This window comes from Pseudophryne corroboree, chromosome 4, assembly GCF_028390025.1.
Source record: "Pseudophryne corroboree isolate aPseCor3 chromosome 4, aPseCor3.hap2, whole genome shotgun sequence".
Taxonomy (NCBI): domain Eukaryota; kingdom Metazoa; phylum Chordata; class Amphibia; order Anura; family Myobatrachidae; genus Pseudophryne; species Pseudophryne corroboree.
Window position 1 is genome coordinate 46,590,720 of NC_086447.1, and position 12,977 is coordinate 46,603,696.

Here is a 12,977-nt window from a genome sequence, read left to right on the forward strand (position 1 = left end):
GCATCATCGGGGAGAACATATGGGACAGAATATGACATTACCATATTGCAAACCTTCCAAGTGAAAAATCCTATCCCTAACTCTCTCATCTGTTCAGTAAACGTATCAGGCTGTATGATATGCGCACAGTACCCTGGTGATACTTCTACAACCCGCATGGTCCTACTTCCTAGAGTATATCTATACCGAAAATACCTTCCACCGTCGGCTATTTGGCGTATAAGTTCAGAGTCTACGTGCATTCTGTCGGCTCTGTGTGGAAATGCCATGGTTTGGTTATTCCATGTCACTTCCCAATTTCACGGCTTTCGGGAATTGGAAATGTTGAAACATACTAAGGATCTATCCACATGGTATTGGTGGAGCTTCAAACTAGGGGGCCTAGAAATATTAAATTTCTTGTCCACCGGTCTCCCACCCCGTAATTCAAATACCTCATCTATTGTTAAAGGATACGGTACTAGTCCTGACTTCCTCTGACCTTGAGGTACCTGTGAGCACACCCAGCATTCGGTTTGGTTTAAAACCTTACCCACTAATGAGTGATAATCACTCAATGGATGATGGTCCATGTTGATATTAAGGTTGGACTGACATCTCTGGATGCACCCGTCCTCCACTATGTTTTCACAGTTTCTACAAATACAATTTTCCTCAGCCAATAACCCTTCACAGTGCCTCCTAGTTTCTTGACTACTAGATCGTTTTTGGATACTCGCCTTTGCTCGGTGGATGTGTTGTTCTTGGAATTCTACAAATCCGTCCTTGCCATCAGAACCCATTCCAGATCCTTTCTCGACCTCTCTGGTACTCTCACCGAAACAGACTGCTCTGGTCAACAACAGGGTCAACAGGAAAACTGCAGTCTCTTGGGGTAAGTCCATCTTGTTAAGGGGAGAGAAAAAGGAGCAAGGAAGGGGGAAAAAAAGGTAATGGGAGATGGAGAAAATAATAAAAAGGAAAAAGAAATTTGGTGCGACAACCGCCTTTGGTCTTGTAGTTCTCTGTGCTCAGGTGCCGTGACAACAGTCCTGCCTCTCAACCTTCCCGGAACAGGCACTCCAGTGGTACGATTTCCTCTACACTTTGCTCTTTGTCACGGGCTCTCTCTGGGTCAGCGACCTTCTTTCAGTGGGATGAGTGGACCCAAGTCTCTCTCTCGGCAACCTTTAATGCTGTCATGCTGGTTAGTAAGACTTGGTACGGTCCTTCCCACCTGTCAATGAGGCAACCTGAGCGTAGAAAATTTTGAATCATTACATAATCCCCAGGTTCAATGTCATGACAATTACTGTTTGGTAGGTCAGGAATCACAAGCTTTAGATTTCTGTTTTGATTCCTCAACTGCTGGCTCATCTTAACCATATATTTTACAGTCACCTCATTATTGCATTTCAAATCATCCTGGGGGTCAATCATTACATGGGGTTGTCGACCAAAAAGAATCTCAAAGGGTGATAGGTTAAGGGGGGACCTGGGAGTGGTTCTGATGCTGTACAATACAAGTGGCAAAGCTTCTGGCCACAACAATCCAGTTTCAGCCATCACTTTGCTCAACTTGTTCTTAATAGTGCTGTTTACTCTTTCCACTTTCGCACTTGCCTGTGGGCGGTACGGAGTATGCAGCTTACTATTAATTCCCATCAGTTTGCACATAACCTGAAAGACTTCACCTGTAAAATGGGTACCCCTATCGCTTTCAATTATCCTAGGGATACCATATCTGCACACAAATTCCTGCACTATTTTCTTTGCAGTAAATGTAGCAGTATTTGTGGCAGCGGGGAATGCTTCTACCCAATTTTAAAACACGTCAATACAAACTAACACCTATTTTAAATTTCTGCAGGGTGGCAAATGTATGAAATCAATTTGTATTACCTGAAAAGGGCCATCTGTTGGCGGGATATGGGATGGTTCTGTTGGTATTGACTTACCAATATTCTTCCTCAAGCAGATAAGACATGTCATTGCTCTCTTACCCGCATGAGAAGAGAATCCTGGCGCACACCAGTAGGCTCTCACCAGCTTACACATACCCTCTTTGCCCAGATGAGTCAGACCGTGTGCCGCCTCAGCTAAGCTTGGAAGATATGCTCTGGGGGCTACTGGCTTACCCTGTCCATCTGTCCAGAGTCCTGAGGACTCCTGGCCATATCCTTTTGACCTCCAGACTGCCTTTTCCTGTGGAGAACACAAATTTTGCATTTCACTTAATTTTTGTGTGTTGACGGTATTGAATACCATCAGTTGTGTGATATCTGTCTGTATGGGGGTGCTGGCTGCTGATTTAGCAGCTTCGTCTGCCCGGCTGTTACCAAGTGACACTGGGTCTTGACTGGGTCTTGACTGTGGTCTTGGCTTTGCACTTGATAACAGCCACTCTGTCAGGTTCCTGTATCGCTGTTAGAAGCCTTCTTATATGGGATGCATGTGCTACAGGTGTGCCAGCTGCCGTCATGAAATTTCTGAGGCGCCATAGGGCCCCGAAATCATGCACTACTCCAAAGGCATACCTAGAATCTGTATATATATTGGCTGACTTAACCTTAGCCAATTCACACGCTCTGGTTAGGGTGACCAGCTCAGCAACTTGTGCTGAGTGCGGTGGGCCCAGGGGTACAGCTTCTATGATACCTTTGTCATCTACGACTGCGTATCCAGTACACAAGTCTCCCGAGTCCGTCTGTCTGTGGCAACTACCGTCAGTGTAAAAAGTAAAATCTACGCCTTCCAGTGGGTTGTCCCTAATGTCGGGTCTTGCAGTGAAAGTTTGGTTCAGATATTCCATACAATCATGTGTGTCAGTGTCTGTACTAAATCCTCCTTCACCATCACTCTCATCCTCCACCCTTTGTGCCTGTCCAGGCACACCTGGGAGATAAGTTGCAGGATTTAGTGCGCTGCATCTCTTTATGGTGATGTTTACAGGGGCCATTAGTGCTAATTCCCACCTTGTAAACCGTGCTGATGGGACATGTCTGGTTCGGGCAGAGTTCAGTAAGGCTGACACTGCATGAGGTGTATGGATGGTCAGGTTGTGTCCCAACACTACGTCTTCGCTTTTACTCACTAGCAAAGCTATCGCTGCAACACTTCGCAAGCATGTGGGGAGAGACCGTGCTACGGTGTCCAACTGTGCACTGTAGTAAGCTACCAGCCTGCTGGCATCACCATGTCTCTGGGTTAGGACACCTGCCGCACACCCAGCACTTTCCGTACCATACAACTCAAAAGGTTTCCCATAATCTGGCATGCCTAATGCAGGTGCCTGTGATAGACATTGTTTAAGTCTCTCAAATGCCAGTTCGGACTCATCTGTGTGAGAGATTCGATCTGGTTTGTTCGAGGAGACCATTTCCTGCAAAGGTAAAGCCAGTATGGAGAACCCTGGGATCCAGTTTCGGCAGTACCCACACATTCCGAGGAAAGTGCGGATCTGCTGCTGGGTTTGTGGCAGAGTCATGTCGCGAATCACTTGTATCCTATCAGCGGTGAGGTGTCTAAGTCCTTGTGTCAAGCAATGTCCCAAATATTTTACCTTGGTCTGGCACAGCTGTAACTTATCCTTTGAAACCTTGTGTCCCGTATTAGAAAGGTGAAACAGAAGCTGTTTCATGTCTTTCAAGGACGACTCGAGTGAATCTGAACACGGCAGTAAGTCATCTACATACTGTATTAATACTGATCCGCTCTCAGGTTGAAAGGATTGTAAACAGTCATGCAAAGCCTGGGAGAAAATACTTGGGCTGTCAATGAAACCTTGGGGTAGGCGAGTCCAGGTGTACTGTACTCCCCTGTATGTAAATGCAAACAAATATTGGCTGTCATGGTGCAGAGGGACCGAAAAGAAAGCAGAACAGAGGTCAATGACAGTGAAAAATTTCGCAGTAGGGGGAATTTGCATGAGGATGACAGCTGGATTTGGCACTACGGGGAATTGGCTCTCAACTATCTTGTTTATCCCCCTTAGATCCTGCACTAGCCTGTAACCCCTCCCCCCACTCTTTTTCACAGGGAAGATGGGACTATTGGCAGTGCTGGACGTCCTAACTAGGATGCCCTGTTGTAGCAAGCGCTCTATGACTGGGTACACTCCTAATTCCACCTCTGGCTTCAGAGGATACTGTGGGATTTTTGGAGCTATCCTACCATATTTTACTTGCACAACTACAGGAGCTACATTTGCCATCAATCCAGTGTCTTGTCCATCTTTGGTCCAGAGGGATTCCGGTATCTGGGAGATCATTTCCTCTACCTTGGATGGACACCTGTCTATAACAGCAGAGTGTGACATTAACCTTTGTGGGGTGTCTAACATATACTGCACTTCCTGAACATGATTCTCAGGTATATCTAAGAAGACACCCTCAGGAGTACAATATATGACACACCTCATCTTACACAATAAATCTCTCCCAAGTAGATTAGTTGGAGCCGATGCAGCTAGCAAAAAGGAGTGCTTGGTCTGCAAAGGCCCTATCGTAATCTCCGCTGGTCTACTTAAAGGGTAGTGTTGCACTACTCCTGTTACCCCCATTGCTGAAATTGTTTTACCCGTGGTTTTCATACCTACCGTTGAATTTAACACTGACCTGGCCGCCCCTGTATCTACAAGGAAAGGTAGTGATCTACCAGCTACATCAACTGTAACCTCGGGTTCATTTCCAAGGCTAGCAATCAACTTCACTGGCTGCAAACTACAGGTGTGGCCTAACCCCTATTGTATGTTGTGACCCTCCCGCAGTGCGCTGGCAGCTACAATATGTGAGGGGGGTAGCTGAGAATTTCCAGAGGTCTGCCAGTCCCTCCTAGGTGGGTACCTCCTTGTTTCCTCTGCGTGTGGCTCATAATTCCTCCTGTGCAGTCCCTGATCCCAATTACGTGTGTTATGCTGTGAGTCATGTTCTGGTTTAGGGGGTCGATATACGTTATGTGTGCCTTTATAATTACAGTTCCGTGCATAATGTCCTTCCCTCTGGCAATTTATAACATTTTACTACATACGACTTACCATCAGGGGTCTGGGGTTTTGGCTGATGTGGCTTCGTTGTCAGGTCTTTTATACTTACTGTCATCAGCTTATCCCCCTGTGACTCCCTGTGCTTAATGATGATCCGATCGTGCTCGATAGCGGACTCTCTTAATGCAGCCACCGAGATACCTCTCCAGTTAGGTTGAGTGGTTTGTACCCTTGTTCTCAACGTTTCTTTTAAACGGTCCATTAATACGGACACAGCTACCTCTCTATGATGTACATTTTCCTTAATGTCCTCGACCCCAGTGTATCTAGCCATTTCCTGCAGTGCTCGATGGAAATATTCAGAAGCAGTTTCACCTTCTTTTTGTCTTATGGAAAAGATTTTATTCCACTTGACAACAGTAGGGAAATATACTCCTAACTGCAGATTGATCTGTCGTACATTCTCCTGAGTGTACTCATCAGTGAGAGGTACTTCTGCGTCTAATTTACAATCAGCAATGAATTTCACAGGGTCAATATTGGAGGGCAAACATGCCCGTAGCACTGTCCGCCAATCTTTGTTTGTGGGTTCGGTGGCGTTACCTAATTCTCTGATAAACCTCTGACATGCGGCTAGATCCTTTCTGGGATCGGGAAATTCAGACATAATTGTTCTCAATTCTGTCCGGGACCAAGGACAATGCATAGCAATGTTCCTGACGGGAGTGACTCCCTGAGCGTCAGTCTTCCCATTGGGGACTGCGATCACCCTGACAGGATTTAGTTCAATTACATCATTCTGAGTTGCTTCTACAATGTGAGGTGCAATTGTCTCTGCATAATGTACTGTACCGTACTTACCTGTGGACACGACCTCACCTGTCCCTCCGCTGGGGGCCTTTGCTACTGTTCTTACTGGTTGGGCCGTGCCCACTTGTGTGTCTTGTATGGTGGCTGCTAGAGAGAGTGCCGATATCGTGCTGGGCTCATCTTCTTGGTCGCAGTCCTGAGGGAAGTTTAAGATGGGATACAACTTGCACGGGTTAGCATTAATACATTTATCAAGTTCACTCTTATCATATATTAGTATGCCATTGTCAGTAGCCACTTTCTGCCCCGTAATATACGGTGGTGGTGGTGCAGTTGCAATCAGTTTCCTGCTAGGGTTGGAACCGGCTGCGTGAGCTAGTTCCCTCTGCATATCACCCTCTTGTTGCCATAAATTTAAACAGTTTGAGTGTCTGATCCTTTTTTTTCGGGATCTTAACAGACATATCCTAGTCCTTAAATTCTGCAACACCTCTGGATTAAAACTGCCTACCTTAGGGAATGGTTCCCTATCTTCCGCAGTCTTACGTTCCCATTCATTGCATAAAACCTCTGCGTGTGATCCATATTTCTCACACATTATGTACCACGCCGACCCCTTGGGTCGCGGAATATCAACCTGAACCCTGGTTGATCGTCCTTTACTTGAGCAACTGGCCCCCATCTTTTGCAGGTATTGCCTTCTCAGCTAATTCCTACAAAAAAAACAAAATACTCAATAATAAGGCAACGGTGAAAGTTCAACGAGTGCTCTCACCCACTCACGCCCACATTGGCCAACACACCTAAACACTGTTGTCAGCGCCGGTACGTACCCAACCTAGGGCCCCTGTGTAACCTCTATTTACTGAAAGTATATGGGAGTGACTTACCCTTCCCAGTAAATATTGGTCGTTGGAGATTTCCTGAGTGACCAGCGAAAACTCCCTTAAAACAAATAAAATGTTACACAAATCACGTTGCGTGTGCTACACCTAGCGCTTATGATCCCGCAATTTTACGCAAAACTCGTAAAAGGGTATCACGTTGAGCTAAGTATTGCACCCACGAACGCGCGGTCCAATCGCACAGCATATAGGTAACTGTTACTTATCCGCCGTACGACCAATGGAATCGTTTTTCAGGCTGCGAAACCTCAGCCGGAGCGTATCTGAACGGGCCTATATGGGTTCTACGCCAACCACCTGGGCTGCGCTCTCTAAACAAAAACCTCGCTGACCTTTGGTCTGCGGTACTCTATACCTTCGCTGACCTTTGGTCTGCAATATCTACTACTTTGCTCCTTTGTACTTTAATCAATGTTAACGTGAGCAAGCCACTCTCACGCCACCAAGTGTCCACTCACCTGGTGTGGTCTCCTACGGGATCCCAAATTCCTTGGGTCCACAAAACCTTTATTGTTTGCACACTCACGCTCGTTCACTCATATACACTTTGGTTTTTCTGCACAGAAAATTAACTTTCATTCAGATAAAACTGCTTTAATTCCAGAGGTAATACAGTAAAAAAGGTTTTTATACTAAATATTGGAAATTGATCAATTTGTGCTATTATCGCGTGGCTACCTTCTCGCGCCTAAACTAAAACAATGCTATTGCGTGATTTGTACTTAGCGGTCGTACTTTTACGCACGTTGCGTGAACACGCCACGTGTGTATACCTTTACGTTGCGTACGTAGTCCCGTACTTTGTCCGAGACACGTGTACAAAGGCCGTACGTCCGCAGTACTACAAATCCCACACTTCTATAAATGTATGCGATATTTAACTATAATCGCTCACTTAACACACCACACAGTTTCTACTGTATAAACCTTTACAACTAGGCCAGGCTGCGTGTGCGTCTTACACTTACTTCCTTAAATATTAACTCTATATTTTAACTAAATAGCAACAAATTTTCTCAGTACAGGTCAAAATGAATCTATGCGAGCAGATATGCAAAGTACAAAATACAGGTGTATGCGTGTGTTGTGTGCGCATTTGACACCAGACAGAAATTTACAGACTTTAAAACTAGCTTTGCGTTCTTACCTTATGGATCCCTCCAGCCTCCCTACAAACCATGCAGGGCAGATGCTTATCTAATCAGCACTAGTGTATCCACCGACCAAGAGAAGGTTTACGGGGATACCTTTCCGCCCTTTACTGATAGATAAAGTCTGCGTAAACCTGCTAGGCTGCGGGTATGAGGAAGAACCGGACAAGCTCCCAATTGATAATGGCGATATTATCTTAGACCGTAAAGCTATACCTCTAAATACACTTTTACCGTGGAGCCGCTATGGCTCCACGGTAAAACCGAACATACGTGCTACGCACTTTGTACGCTATTTGCGTACAGAGTCCCGCACGTGGTATGTATTTGGCGTACCCACGCCACGCTGAGTGTAAATATACTTTAAAACCCTTGCAGGAAAGTGAAGACACAACACCGATTTGTAGTTGAAACCACAGGGTTCCAAGGCCACCATGGATTATTCCAAAAGGTAAAACAGTACAAATTATACACTACAGGCTAACAAGATAAATCTAAACAGAATAATGGCTACAGAGAATGTACATACGTGAGAATGTTCGCAAGCGCAACCCGGCCGGTCCTCCGCTCGTCACATAGATAGCGTTCAGAGTCTTCTGACCAGCCAGGCAACAATGGGCTTTTTATACACAACTTACATACACAATACAATGGTCAATGTAATCGCATTGTCCATTGGACACAGAGATGTGTCTTTTCATTACAGGAGAGGTCATAGGTTGATTTGAAAAGATGGGCGATGTCTTTCCCCAACTGCTCTGGTGGGTGGTATTCACTGGATTCCCGCCGCATACATAATATACAGTAAATACAGTTAATATCTATATTCTACTTTTGCACATAACTATACGCTGGAACATGCGATCTTTCTCTAACCAACATCGGAATGTTACTCTTAAACTACCCTACAGCTGGATACTAGACATCACCTTCCAACCTTTATCTGACCCTTCCTATCATGCAAAGGCGAATCCCTTAGTCCTGGAACTGTTTAAACTATTAATACTCGCTGATGTGGTGCAGGGGAGCTATGGGTACAAAATGCACTATTTTGGTTAAATATGTAATGTGCTAATAACCCTCTACGCACTCACAAACTCTACCGTAAATGCGCATACCACGCGCTAAGGTGCATGGCCGTGGGAAACTACTTTACGCAAATTGCGGATATGCGCACGCACGGCAGACTGAGTGCATGGGGGCAAGTGCATATACAGGGTATATGCATTACAATATTTTTCGACTTTGACAATATATATATATATATATATATATATATATAGTAGGCTGGAATAGGTGGCACTCAGCAGACTGATGTGAAGAATAATTCCTTTATTGGCAACGGGCCGACATGTTTCGGAGAATCCTCTCCGTCCTCAGGGCCAGAGGACGGAGAGGATTCTCCGAAACATGTCGGCCCGTTGCCAATAAAGGAATTATTCTTCACATCAGTCTGCTGAGTGCCGCCTATTCCAGCCTACAGTATTATGGGAAGTTCTCTCTCATGAGGAGGGCACCGCAGCATTTCACTTTTTCTTCTTCTGAGTGCCGGACACCACATTGGACTATATATATATACAAATAATAAAATTAAATAGAAAAAGAAAAAAATAAATAAAACAAGTAAGAAACAAACAACTAAATTCAAAACAGATATCCGTCAGACCAGCAGACCCCAGTAATACACACATGGTATGTGTGTATATATATATATATATATATATATATATATATACACATACGTGTGTGTGTATATATGTACACAGCCACATACACATATATATATATATATATATATATATAAATCATCTGTAGCTGTCACAGTGGTGAAAATGAGCAGTCCCAGCATTATAGATTAAGGCCAGTAGCGGATCTTGCCACGGGCAAGCAAGACTTTTGCCCGGGGTGCCGCCTTTCCGGAGGGCGCCGCACCACGGCAAGATCCGCTGCTGCTGTGCCACCCGCTGCCACTGCCCGCTGTCCCGCTGCCCGCTGTGAAGGGAAACTAGATGCTACGCGTCTAGTTTCCCTTCGTGAGCTGCCCGCTGTGAAGGGAAACTAGACGCTACGCATCTAGTTTCCCTTCGTGGAGAGGACCTTTTCTGTAATGATGTGCGGTGCGCGTTAACGTCATCGCACACCACACAGCAAAGGTCCTCTCCACGAAGGGAACTAGATGCATAGCGTCTAGTTTTCCTTTGTGGAGAGAACCTTTGCTGTGCGGTGCGCGATGACGTCATAACTAGGGGGGCTAGGGGGGCATGTGACCCGGACGCGGGATTGGATAGGGCGCTAAGATCCAAATAGGATTGGTTTACACATCATTGAAATGTTAAGTATCATTTTTCTATACAGCACAATAATCCTCTGCCACCTCAAACTCTATGTTAAGATTTTAAATTAGGACTTTAATAACAGGTGGATTTTGATACACATCCAAGTTACATTCAGGTTTCAATAACAAACTACATGGCTTCTGATTTAATCTTATTCATTTGATTATGTGTGGTTTGCTTTTATTACCTTTTTTGCCTGTTTATCCAAATAGTTTATAAATACATCTATATGCGTAATAAATTTCTTATAATTAACTAACATCACTCATCTGGTACTTAGGGGCTCATTACGAACTGATCGCACGCTAGGATTTTTTGCTGTGCTGCGATCAGGTCAGAACTGCGCATGCGTATGCACCGCAATGTGCATGCGCGTTGTATGGTTACAAAGCAGATCATTGCTGAGCGATGGATTTTACGAAGAATCCATTCGCACAGCCGATCGCAAGGAGATTGACAGGAAGAAGGCGTTTGTGGGTGTCAACTGACCGTTTTCAGTGAGTGGTTGGAAAAATGCAGGCGTGTCCAAGCGTTTGCAGGGCGGGTGTCTGACGCCAATTCCGTCCAAGAACAGGCCGAAGTGATCGCAGCGGCTGAGTAAGTTCTGTGCTACTCAGAAACTGCGCAAAACTTTTTTGTAGCGCTCGGCTGCACATGCGATCGCACTCTTGCAAAGCGAACATACACTCCCCTGTAGGCGGCGACTAACTGATCGCAGCGCTGCAAAAAATAGCTAGCGAGCGATCAATTTGGTATGACTCCCCAAGTGTACAATATACAACCCTGTATAGCACAGTCTTCATTCTGTGTTTTTAGTACACAATTTGCACATTGGCGTCCTTATTTGTATAATCAGGAACAGCTGCAGTGCTTTCCATTAACATTTGCATCACACAGTGCTATAAAGAGACCATCCTGTAACTCAGCAATTACCTATTCTACCTTCCTTTTGGACAGATCGTTTCTATCACTGAAGACATGAACAGTTCTATGGAGGAAGACTATAATATACAACGTCTAAGCCTTACTGTTGCAGTAGGAATCAGCTTTTTAACAGGGCTAATGGTAAATGGATTTATTGTTGCTGTGAACATCACTGACTGGATGAAACGAAGCCCAATTACTGCCACTGACCAGATTCTCACCTCCCTCGGAATCGCAAGAATGTTCTGTCTATCCGCCAGCCTGTTTGATTTCTTTTCTCAGGTTCTCTTGATAAATGTACCTATCATATTTTACATAATTGTTGAAAATATTTGGAATATATTTTTCTATACCGGCATCTTGTTATCAACCCTTCTCTCTGTTGTCTACTGCTTGAAAATCTCCAACTTCCACAATGACTTCTTTCTACGCATGAAGATAATCATATTACAGAGGGTCGCCCATCTGATTATTGCTTGTTTTCTGGGTTCCATTTGTTATAATTCACTATTTTATATGCCAACTAGCTTTGAATTTCCTAAGAATTCAACAAATGAAGAATTTAAGCAGGGAAACGATGAATTACGACTTTATATTTTTTTATTGGGTAACATTGTGCCATTTCTCATATTTTTCATTTCATCCTTTCTACTTATCATCTCTCTGTGTCACCACATGTATGGAATGAGACATGATAGAACTGTAACTGGCCATCTGGACACCTATTACAAGACCATAAGGTTTTTAACTTTTTCATCCTTTAGTTATGTTTTATTTTTAATCGCCATTTTAACTTTAGGCCTTTATCAAACCTCAATTGACATTTTAGGATTTGATTTTATTTTTAATGCTTTTCCAACTCTAAATTCTATTTATATGATCTATGTAACCATCAAGCTAAGGACTCGGTTCTCTGGGATTATCCATCATGGAATCAGCTGCTTGTTCAATAGGAAACACTCTTAACCAACTCCAGAGGTCTGGCTGAGAAATTCACTCAAAGGGGTACATTTACTAACATTCGTAATTTCCGAAAATAGGTCAAAGTTCAATCACGAATGACATCGACAGTGTAAAACTGCAACTTTTTGAATTTATTACGATGGATTTACTAAGCTGTCGTATTCGGGTTTTTCTTTTCTTCCGATGTCGATGTCATTCGGTTTTTTTTACCTAATTTTACGGCAGTGATTAGCAAAACACTGCCGTTTTTTTTAACAATCAATCTCGGCCGGATCTGTGTGATCCGTGCTGGGGTTCTTTTTTTTTTTTTTTTTTAATTAAACAATGTAAAATCCCAAAAAAAAATGCGTGGGGTCCCCCCTCCTAAGCATAACCAGCCTCGGGCTCTTTGAGCCGATCCTGGTTGCAGAAATATGGTAAAAAAAATGACAGGGGTTCCCCCATATTTAAGCAACCAGCATCGGGCTCTGCGCCTGGTCCTGGTCCCAAAAATACGGGGGACAAAAAGAGTAGGGGTCCCCCGTATTTTTAAAACCAGCACCGGGCTCCACTAGCTGGACAGATAATGCCACAGCCGGGGGTCACTTTTATACAGCGCCCTGCGGCCGTGGCATCAAAAATCCAACTAGTCACCCCTGGCCGGGGTACCCTGGGGGAGTGGGAACCCCTTCAATCAAGGGGTCCCCCCCCCCCAGCCACCCAAGGGCCAGGGGTGAAGCCCGAGGCTGTCCCCCCCCATCCAATGGGCTGCGGATGGGAGGGCTGATAGCCTTTGTTGTAAAATAAAAGATATTGTTTTTAGTAGCAGTACTACAAGTCCCAGCAAGCCTCCCCCGCATGCTGGTACTTGGAGAACCACAAGTACCAGCATGCGGCGGAAAAACGGGCCCGCTGGTACCTGTAGTACTACCACTAAAAAAATACC

General features: G+C 44.6%; 1 protein-coding gene across 1 annotated transcript; it reads left to right on the plus strand.

Annotated features, from left to right (window-relative positions):
• The first annotated feature begins 11,143 nt into the window (after positions 1–11,143).
• Positions 11,144–12,055, plus strand: LOC134910816 (taste receptor type 2 member 43-like). The gene has a single exon (XM_063919200.1). It carries the CDS (start codon positions 11,144–11,146, stop codon positions 12,053–12,055), a length of 912 nt encoding a protein of 303 aa, XP_063775270.1.
• Positions 12,056–12,977: the final 922 nt, after the last annotated feature.

Excerpts from the sequence above, each read along its gene's own strand:
- LOC134910816 (XM_063919200.1), top strand. The coding sequence starts at position 11,144 with ATGAACAGTTCTATGGAGGAAGACTATAATATACAACGTCTAAGCCTT.